The sequence below is a fragment of the Polypterus senegalus genome, chromosome 2 (assembly GCF_016835505.1).
Source record: "Polypterus senegalus isolate Bchr_013 chromosome 2, ASM1683550v1, whole genome shotgun sequence".
Classification (NCBI taxonomy): Eukaryota; Metazoa; Chordata; class Cladistia; order Polypteriformes; family Polypteridae; genus Polypterus; species Polypterus senegalus.
Window position 1 is genome coordinate 187,962,461 of NC_053155.1, and position 11,464 is coordinate 187,973,924.

At 40.8% G+C, this 11,464-nt stretch overlaps 1 protein-coding gene across 1 annotated transcript in view; it reads right to left on the bottom strand.

Annotated features, from left to right (window-relative positions):
• Nucleotides 1–9,848, bottom strand: part of reps2 (RALBP1 associated Eps domain containing 2) — a 251,133-nt gene extending 241,285 nt beyond the window's left edge. Inside the window, exon 1 of the mRNA XM_039745045.1 lies at nt 9,562–9,848. Within this exon, the coding sequence (XP_039600979.1) occupies nt 9,562–9,744 (183 nt within the window). The 5' untranslated portion in view covers nt 9,745–9,848. The remainder of the gene's footprint in view (nt 1–9,561) is intronic.
• Between the last annotated feature and the right edge of the window lie 1,616 nt (nt 9,849–11,464).

Here is an 11,464-nt window from a genome sequence, read left to right on the forward strand (position 1 = left end):
CTTTGACTTTTGCTTAAACCTAGACTAAAGTTTATACCCTGATGCCTACAGTCATTGACTTTGTGGCTTGCTATATGTGTTCTTCCCTGGTTGATTCTGAAATGGATACCTAGGCTAGAAAATCAGTGGATAGTATTTGTGTGCAAATGTGACAAGAAAGTTAGATTTATTTTTTGTGATATAAAAAACTCTCTAAGCAGTAGTTAAAATTTGCCAACATACTGTCAGATGTCATCAGCACATTGACACAGTGGGTTGTGCTCCTGTTTTGCATGTTTAGCGTCATGAATCTGAATCCCATACTGGGTCATTTCCTTTGTTTTTTTTTTCCTCTCTGTGCTTGCGTGATTTTACAATGATGGCAGATTTTGACTCTTTTGGGATACTATGAACATATTTGAATATCTTGCTTATATGTTTTAAAATAGTAACGAATGGTTGATACTTCTCAGGTGCCAAAAAAGATACTTTAAAAATGTCATACTTTAAAATAACCAGTAAATGATCTCAGGCCTTTGTAGTACAAATCCTGTCCATTTCCAGATTTCTAGCTAGTATAGAATTGAGAATGAATGAACCTTAAATTGTACAGAATTGCTTCCCGTCCCTGACTGAACAAACCACATTCAGAAAAATGATTAATGGAATATTTTTCACTTTGCAGCAAGTTGTTTTAACATTTGATGGTCAATTGGGCAGTATTCTTTTTGTTGCTTTCCTTTTTATTATCACCTGACAAGTCATTAATGCTGCAAATGTGCATATGTTTTAGTTGTGTTCTTAATTTCACTACATAGCAGAATGTTGATTTTAGGTATATATCTCTCTTCAGCTGCTTTCTCTTCAAAACTGCTAGCAATATTATACTACCATTCATTTATCCCATACAGAAAGCACATTTTACCCATTACAGAGTGGCAATTAGCCAGAGTCAATACTTTAGTGGCAGAATCCCTGTTTTGAGGCGAGCATCCTGTAGGAATGATGAATCTTCAGAAAACAGCTAAATGTTGCGGTTTTCACTCCAACATAAGAGAATTGTTTGATAAGTTTGGTAAATTTCTATGAGATGGCTCCACAATTCATTTGGTGACATCACAGATAGCAAGTGTCACTCTTTGAACTAGGTCAGGCCAAATTTCCGCCATTGTTTACATTCTACAGACATTTGGAAGTGATTTTTTTTCCAAGAAAATCAGTTTTTAACTTGCTTTATTACCATACTTCTCAAATGATCCACATACAGACTCTTGAGGATCACAATTTCAAGCTCCAACATAATACATGTTTTCTAGGGCATACAAATCTGTATTGATCATAAATTCATACTCATTTTACTCCCTAATTCTTTAATAGGAAAAAATAATCCCTTATGCATCATACAGATAGTTTTAAGATTGAACTTTACTAGACTTATAACCCTCTGCATCTAATTATATCCTATTTTTACATTTTACCTTGGCCATAAAGACAGACCCACCATGAAGATAATGGAGAATACACTTCAAGGCCCCTCATGCTGGCAATGGTTAAAATGTTTTTGTAAAGTTTGCAAAACTAATATACTGTAACCAACATAAACTAGACCACTGTTACTGCGACATCTCCCCCATCACACATTCCCTTCTGTCTGGTGACATGGAACACCTGCAAACTTTGTGTTATTTTTAATGGGTTTCCTTCTCACATTAGAGGAAATAAGTCAATAATCCCAATAAAACCTACAGACGAGTGCTTGAGTGCTATGGTGTTCTGGTTCTAGGAAAGAGAGGCGTGTGCATCAGGCTGCAGGAATTGTTGAGTCTGGGAAGTGGTGAGATGCATTTATGTGGTTCAAAGCCTCTTTGACATACTGTATAGCTAAGTTATTCCAATGTACCCTGATGATGGGCGGAAACCAGGAAAATTTTTGCCATCCAGAACCCTGTACCAACTTGCCTTGTAAAGGAAGTGGAAACAATGCCAAAGTGTGATGTGAAATGCTGTGTAACAGTGCAATATGACTGGCACAAACTTTTAAACATATTTATCAACAAGACAATGTACATTATAAAGATAATTTGATTACTTAATCATACAGGTCAATACATCAATGTGCCATCTATCCATTTACTGAGGCTTAGCCTGGTCCAGGTCATTAAGGCAGCAGTCTAAGCAAAGACATCCCTTCTCCCCACCACCTCCTCCAGCAAGATACCAAGGTGCTCCCAGATCAACTGAGAGATACAGTATAGTTAAGTGATAAGTATTTGGGAAGTGACACAATTTTCATAATCGTGGGTCTGTATACCAGCATAATGGATTTAAAATAAAACAGTTGTTATGTTATTGAAGTGTAGACTTTCAGCATTAATTTAAGGGTTTTGCCAAAAATATTGTAAGAGACGTTTAGGAATGACAGGCATTTTTCTGAATTGCTCCTCATTTCCTGGGGCTTAAAAGTATTTAGAGAAACTAACATAATCATAAATATAATGATTATATTCAATTTTTGGATGAAAATCCTTTACAGTCAATGACTGCCTTATCTTTTGAATCCATGGCCATCTTCAAGTGCTGGGTTTGTACCCTAGTCATACTTTACCAGGCCTTTTCAGTTGCTGCTTGTCCACTGGACTTTCTGTCATCAGTTTTGTCTTCAGAAATTGATATGCATGTGCAATTGGGTTGAGGTCAGTTGATTGACTTGGACGTTGATGAATATTCCACTTCTTTGCCTTGAAAAGCACTTGGTTTACTTTTGCCTTATGTGTTGGCTCATTGTCCATCTGTACTGTGAAGCCTCATCCTATCAGTTTTTCAGCATGTGGCTGAATATGAGCAGACAGTATAGCCCGATACACGTCAGAATTGATCCTGTTACTTCTGCCAGCAGTCATATCATCAATAAACACTAATGACTAACGTCCACTTGCAGCCTGCATGATCATGCCATGAAAATGTCTCCATTAGGTTTCACAGACGATGTGGTATTCATTGGATCATGATCTTTCCACCATTCTGGTATATATTCAATCTTAGTTTCCTTAGTCCAAAGAAAATTGTTCCAGAACTGGACATGCTTTTAAAAATGTTTTCTGGCAAAGTCTAATCTGTCCTTCAAATGTTTGAGAATTAATAGTGGTTGGCACTTTGTGGTTAACCCTCTGTCTTTACTTTCACAAAGTCTTCCCTTGCTTGTAGACTTTGGCAATATCAAAGGACTGAATTCTGCAATCATCCAGCACAGTTATATTCTGTGCTTTTCCAGACCTTCCGGTGTTGAAGAGTACACCAGTGTGTTCCTTCTTTTTAAGAATGTAACAAAAGGTTGATTTGACCACTCCTGATGTTTCTGCTATCTGTTTAAAGGGTTTGTTTTGTTTTCTCAACCTAATGAGGGACTGTTTTTACTTGCATGGATCGCTCTTTGAGAGTTTACAGTGACAGCTTCCAAATGCAAATTCCAGACTTGGAATCAGTTCCGGACCTTTTACCTGCTTAATGGTTAATAACAAAATGATGGAACTGCTCCCACCTGGCTATGGAACAGTTTTCCAGTCAAATGTATAAATGCTTTTGAGCCCCTGGAAATGAGGGGGCTATGCAGAAAAATGGCTGTCATTCCTAAACGGCTAATACGATATTTTTTTAAGCCCTTAAATTCAAGGTGAAAGTCTACACTTCAATCACATAATGATTTCTTTATTTCAAATTCATTGTAGTGGCATAAAGAGCCAAAATTATGAACATTGTGCCCAAAACTGCCAAATAACTTAAGGAACTAACTGTATAATCTCTCCAGAGTGTCCCAAGTCTGCCCTGAGGTCTCCTCTCAGTTGGACATGCCCAAAACACCTCCCCATATAAAATATGAATTTAACTTATGACAAAGGGCAGCCCTAAAGGAGCCAAACATCCACAGGGAATGATTCCAACTTACAGCTGGCAAGGTGAACAATTCTTTCGCTCTAGTTACACAGGGATCGATTAGGCCACAACAGCTGGTCTGGAACCCTATACTACTGAAGGAACCCCCACAGAATACCCAGAGAGACCTGGCTGTATGCATTTTCCAAATCCACAAAACACATGTATGCTGGTGGGTCAAACTCCCATGAACAGTCCCAATTCCTTGTGAGAGTATAAATTTGGTCCAGAGATCTGCACCAGGGACAAACTCTGCATTGTTCCCCTTGAATCCAAGCATCGACCAACAGCCAGATTCTCCTTGCCAGAACCCTAGAATAGGCCTTTGTGGGAAGGCTGAGAAGTTTGAGGCCCCTAAGGGCAGAACACCCCCTTCTGTCCCGTTTCTTAAAGATGGGGACCACCCCTGCTTGCCAATCCAAAGGCACTCTTCCCGACCTCTACATAATATTGAAGAGGAATGTCAGCCAAGACTGCCCAACAACATCCACAGCCTGTAAGAACTCAGAACAAATATAATCCACACCTGGAGAGCCTGCCACAAAAGAGTTTTTGTAACTACCTCAGCGACTTCAGCTCCAGTGATGGTTGAGTCCTCCTCTGAGTCCCCTGACTCTGCTTCCTCAAAGGAGGTGCGAGTTGAAGATCTCCCAGAAGGGGGTATCTGTGAAACATTTCCAGCACAACCTCACCATACATTTAGTTCTGCATGGTCCGTATGGCACCTGATCGAACTCACATCCAGTTAGTGATCAGTTGACAGCTCAGCCATCTCATTACCTGAGAGTCCAAGACATATGGTCATAGATCTGATGGCACGTCTACAAAGTCAATCATTGGCCTAGGGTGCTCTGGTACCAAGTGTACACTCTTATGCTCAAATATGGTATTTGTTATGGAAACACTGTGACTAGCACAGAAGTCCAATAACAAAACACCACGGGGGTTGAGATCGGGTAGGCTATTCCTCCCAATCACACCCTTTCAGGTTTCACTGTCATTACCCACGTGAGAATTAAACTTCCAAATAGAACCATAAAGTCCCCAGTTGGATAGACCTTCCAGCACTACCCCCTAAGGTCTCCAAGTAGGCCAGATGCTCTGGTCTTTTTTCAACACATAGGCACAGACAAGAGTCACAGTCCAGCCCCAGACATGAAGTTGCAGGGAGGCGACCCTCTTGTCCATCAAGGTAAACTGTAATGTACACGTGCCGAGCCAGGTGGTGCTAAGTAAGCCCAAAACAACCTGATGCCTCTCACCCCAGGCAACTCCAGAATGAAACAGAGCCCAGCCAATCTCCAGAACTTTAGTTCCTGTACTGTATGTTGAGGTAAACGTTGCTATATCTAGATGGTACCTCTCTTCCTCCCACACTAGCTCAGCTTCCTTCCCCACCAAACAGGTCACATTCCATGTCTTTAGAGTCAATTTTGGCAGCCAGGTATCAGTCCACCAAGGCACCTGTCTTCCACCTCCAACAAGCCACAATGCACCAGACCCTTTAAGGATCCTCCTGCAGGTGATGGGCCCACAGGAGGACAGACCCATGCGTGCTCTTTCAAGCTGTGCCCAACCGGATCCCAGGGGTAAAGGACTGACCACCAGGAACTTTCCAATGAGTTCCCTCTACAAGCCTGGCTCCTTGGCAATTGCCCCAGACAACATAGCTCCTAGGATCATTGGGACACATAAGTATTCACAGTGGGAAACTGAAAAAAAATGCATTTGATTTGCTGCTATATATGCATCTTTTTTATGAGACAGCTACACTATTCAAGCTACCTTTGCCATTTAAGGCAAACAGTATTCTAAATCCTTCTAGCCATAGATTTTTGTCATATACAAGTTTCTTTCTAAGACTCTTATGGAACATCTCCATGCTAAGGTTAATAGCTCATGATAGTTTGTATCACCAGAAAACAGCACATCCATGCAGGCATTTCCATGGCCGCCATCCACCTAAGAACCTTGTGTTTTCATCTCAGAAGATATTTAAGACCATAATTTTATCCAAATCACTAACCACCTGGTTTCTTCATTAAATGTCTTCGATTGCAAAACTATCTCAGATGTGTAACCTTTTATCATTGTGCATAAACTAAATAACCACTCTGACGGGACTCAAACTAAAGTAATAACTGTGATGTGAAAAGGCTGTCTGAGAATATCAGGTCAGATCAGGTCAGGTTGGGCAGCATGCAGTGGTACAGCGCGTTTACGCACCCAGCACACAACAAAACAGCTCGGGATACTGGTTCGCAACCCCCCTGGCAGACACGTGGTCCAGTCCCACCCTCCAGAAATGACCTTTTATCTGCCGCAGCCCAGTGTTACTTGGGCGTCCCCTTGGCCTGGTCCAGCCACTCAGATCCTCAACAATGAGGATCCTGTGAGCCGGATCACACTCTGGGAATCATGCCACATAGCCATAGTGCCATAACTGATGCTCCCTCACAATGCTCGTAATGTGCCTCATTCAGGTCTGCACAGGCAACTGCTTATTCAACACAAAGTATAACCAGTGGTACCCAAGGATTCTCCAAAGAGACACAGTATCAAAGGAGTCCAGTGTTCATCTCAGGTCAGTAGATAGCATCCATGTCTCACAACCAAATAACAAGACAGTAAGCACCAGGACTCTAAAGACTTGGATCTTTATCCTTTTGCATAGATATCGGGAGTGCCACATACCCCTTTCCAGCAACCTCATGACCCCCAATGCTCTCTCAATCCATCTACTGACTTCATAGGAGAAGTCACCAGACACATGAATGTCACTGCCGAGGTAAGTAAACTTCTTGAAAAGGTTGTGTATGCGGCTAAAAGTATTGAAAGAAAAAAAAACTATAAAGAACTGCCAGGCTGTTATTCAATAAAAATATCTTCATTTTTTCTAGTTTTTAACTAAAAATACATCCTTTAAAATGTCTTAGATTTTAGCTTGTTAAATTTTACCTTAGTTGATATTTAAACTAAACAATGACTTACATTTATTTTATTATTGACCTGTAACGGCGTAATTCAGGATAACGTGCAGTGAATACACTTGACTTATAGCTTTCATACTCTTTCTCTGTACATTTAGAATTTGTCTGCTCAGAGGTTGATGCACTTGCTGCTCCGTAAGCAGCTCTCGTTTTCTCCACTCTAGTGACACGCATCTTCTCTTCTTCTGTCAGCATCTTTTTGCGTTAAAACTGATTAAAGTCCGTTTATGTGTTGCAATTACTTAGTAAGTTTTTCTTAATTTTTCACTTAAGCTGCCACTTAAGACTTCAATCTGCCTCAAGAATGATTTAAGGTATAAAGAGGTAGAGGAAGTGACGGAAAACATTTATTTGTTAGTGTGAAAACTCAACTGGGGCAGCACGGTGGCGCAGTGGTAGCGCTGCTGCCTCGCAGTTAGGTGACCTGGGTTCGCCTCCAGGGTCCTCCCTTCGTGGAGTTTGCATGTTCTCCCCGTGTCTGCGTGGGTTTCCTCCGGGCGCTCCGGTTTCCTCCCACAGTCCAAAGACATGCCGGTTAGGTGGATTGGTGATTCTAAATTGGCCCTAGTGTGTGCTTGGTGTGTTTGTGTGTGTCCTGTGGTGGGTTGGCACCCTGCCCAGGATTGGTTCCTGCCTTGTGCCCTGTGTTGGCTGGGATTGGCTCCAGCAGACCCCCGTGACCCTGTGTTCGGATTCAGCGGGTGGATGGAAATGACGGCAAAGGTGATAGGGATGAGAATGGCACCCATATGCATGCGCCGCATGGCCGCCTTGTGCACGCTACAAAGAGTTGATTCTACAATAAAATAAAATAAAAAGAGTAATAAAAATGATCACCCCGAAAGCGGACAGTAGAGATCAAGTAGTACATGTATACCAAATTTCAGGTCAATAGGCCAAACGGTTTGCGAGCTACTGGTGATTTAGAATCCTGGACAGACAAACAGACAGCCACAGTAGCGTATTATATAAGAAGATATGTCATGGTACTATTTATCCAGCCATCAATTCTTCCATCCAATAATTGTAAAATCAATGCAAAATTAAAATATATTTGAGCAATATTTATGTATTGTTTATTTTTTTTATAACTGTTCCCTTTTTATAATAAATTGACAGCATATTTGTGAAATCATTTGCTTAATTTTACCTCTTCTTTTGATATATAACAAGAAAGCAAAAACTATCTAAAATTGTATTTGAACTGTTTCATAGTAGCTCTAAAGATTATAGCTTTAAATAATGTTATTAGACTATTTTTCATTGTTGTGTTTTTATACTGTCTATTTGGTGGGTTGTTTTCTACTTTGTAATTAGTGTGAAATTTCTTTTCTAATTTTAAATAAATATTCACTTGTAACAAACGATTCTTTTCCTTAATTAGAGACAAAAAAATTGTAAGGCCAGTATTATTCACAGGATGTTGACAAATGAGGCTGCACTAAAGTTATTATTGTATACATCATTTAATGCATACATCATTAAGGCAACATCAGTTAGCAGCACATTAGTATTAGGGGGGGGGAGACGGGGGAAGGGGGGAAAACCAGCATTACTTTTTTGAAGAAGCACATCATTACTTTAAAAATCTTCCCGGAGTCTGCAGCAGCCATGTAGCAATAATACTAAATGCGTGGGTTAATATGGCACAACTTCTCCTTGCGAGACGGTCCTTTACTTTGGACCAGTTTGACAACTTTGATAAGCAACTACACATTCTTAAAATACTAGGATAGGTCACGTGAAAATGATGACGTTTTGGTTGGCTGATGATTTTTCCCTTCGTCTAAGTGGAAATTTTCATTTATTTGTTACTAACTCTGAAACTGATTTGCACGCAGTGTTACGTTACAATTACTACAGACAGACAGATAGATAGATGCCGCCAATCTTTTTAAACCTTTAAGAGGAAATCGCGGTTTAGCAAAGTAATGAACCTGTCAATGTCAAGTCTAACTACAGTTGCAATTACGTTTTCTGAAATGCTTGAAGAACGTGTTGTAGTAGACTTTTGTTTGCCCCAATCAATTATTTAAAAACATATCCACAATTAGGGAGACATCCCGGCTGACAAACAGCACGCAACTGAATGAATTATGGATGACTTCAAGCGCAATACGGCAAACGGGAAGATGAAACCCTCACGTTTTCTGTCTTTTTTTAACCAAACACATGCTGAGTGGACGGATTTCTTCACCGCGACAAGTTTTAGCAGCTGGGCTAGCGAGTATCCGCCGGACTTAGGAAGCTAATGAGAAAACCGACGGGCAGCGCACAACATTCCCATTAAACACGAGCTCGAGATAACCTAGGCACATCAACACAGTATCTAGCAGCTGCTATGCCACATAGCGATATTCTCCACAAACACGACAGCTGAACCCCTGAACTGTTGCTTTATACTTCCTGAATTAAAGGCTGCCGCGCAGTGGGTGAACTGCTGGCGCTCGCGTCCTTTTGCTGGCTTTCCTAATAGCCCCAGCCCCTTCGGAATGATTAGGTACGGCAACACAGCGTTAATCACGTTCTGTTTGTTGGCTTCTTTAAATTCTACCTCAAGTTACGGGCAGCACAGTCGATACAAAATCAATACATAAAGTGCAGCTTCGCAAAGTGGGAGACGACGATTATGATGATGATGATGGTGTCGACAGACGCTCACCTGGTGAAGTGTCTCAGCAGGTAACTGGGATGCTCGGAAGAGCTCTCCTACTTTGCTAACCGGCACTTTCCCAGAGCTGTCAGAGTGGCACAAAGTGTGAAGAAGATCTGTGTAGCGTCTTTGTTCATTTTCACTCAAGGACAGATACAACCCTCCAGACGTCGTGCCAAGTCCCGGATCCATTCCTGGCACACGCAGCGAAAGCACTTTCACGGCCCGTTTGTTATCCCAGCATAGATAAGCACAGCCCGAAGACGCCTCTGCAGCTTGTTTTAGCTTGAGTCGGATACTAGAGCGTGCGCGGCCACGGAGTGGCGCTGTGATGTCCTAGTGGGGCCTCCGCCGTGACGTCACTTGAGCGGCAAGCCTATTATTAGATAAATATTCCCTTATTTTCTGTTGTTTAGGCGATTTAAATACAGTATGTAGGCCTACCTTTTTCTTATATATGTGTTAACGTTTGACATTTCAGAATAAAAAATGTCTAAAGTCTCACTATCAAAAATTAAAAACATATCCTTTAAAATGTGTTTAGATTTTTCCTTGATAAACTTTATCTTAGTTCATACTTAAACTAAACAAAGACTTGCATTTATTTTATTTTTGATATGTCATGGTATTATTTATCCAGCCATCTATTCTTCCATCCAATAATTGTAAAATCAAGGCAAAATTAAAGTATACTTGAGCAATATTTATGCATTTTTTAATTTTAATTGAAACAATTTGCTTAATTCTACCTCTTCTTTCGATATATAACAAGAAAGCAAAAACTACGCAAAATTGTATGTAAACTTTTTCATAGTAGGTCTAAAAATTATAGCTTTAAATAATGTGTTTTTTATCCTGTCATTCCTTGTGTTATATTTGATAACTTTCATAATAACAAATTCATTAACAATGCATCACAAGTCTGGATAGACTAAGACAGGACCACCAGAGTTATGCCCAAAAAAGAGAACTGCATTTTTTATGTAAGGGTGGAATTGCCCACATTCAATGTAGACATAAGTATTTGCTTAATCGGATTTTTTCACATTAAGGTCTGTTGTGTATGAAAATGATAGTTTGTGTGTATGAATGTGTGGGTGTATATATATAGGCTATATAAAGTTTGCATGTTCTCCCCGTGTCTGTGTGGGTTTCCTCCAGGTGCTCCAGTTTCCTCCCACAGTCCAAACATATGCAAATTAGGTGCATTGGCAATCCTAAATTGTCCCTAGTGTGTGCTTGGTGTGTGTGTGCGTGCCCTGCGGTGGGCTGGCGCCCTGCCCAGGATTTGTTCCTGCTTTGTGCCCTGTGCTGGCTGGGATTGGCTGCAGAAGGCCCACATGACCCTATGTTAGGATATAGCAGGTTGGAAAATGACTGACTGATGACTGACAGTATATATGTACCTGGTGCTGTCCAGGGTTGCGGCAGTAACCAGCATTGCCCAAGGTGAGGACAACAACAAAATTTCATAATGAAGCATAGCATATTCTCTTCCTCTGTACAAATTTGGTGGTGACAGGATCAATGGTGTATATTTTGCATACTGGACAAACTCAAGTTGAGGGAGTCTAGCATTGCCCAGGGTGGGAGCACTGACTAAACTTTGTAAGAAAACACAGCCTATGCCCTTCCCATATACAAATGAGGCATACAGTATGTGAAAATATGTATGTGAATTTCCCCTGGGGATTAATAAAGTATCTATCTATCTATCTGTCCATCTTTCTATCTAAAATAGACTCAAAAGTGTGGATTTGTGTACCAGGCAATCTCAATCGAGTGAACTGGAGCTACCCGGGCTGGGGGCACCAAATAAATTTTGGGAAGAAACTTAGCCTACAGTCTTCCCCTGTACAAAATGATAGGTTCAGTGGTGTGGATCTGCAAATCAGACAAACAGGCACAGAGA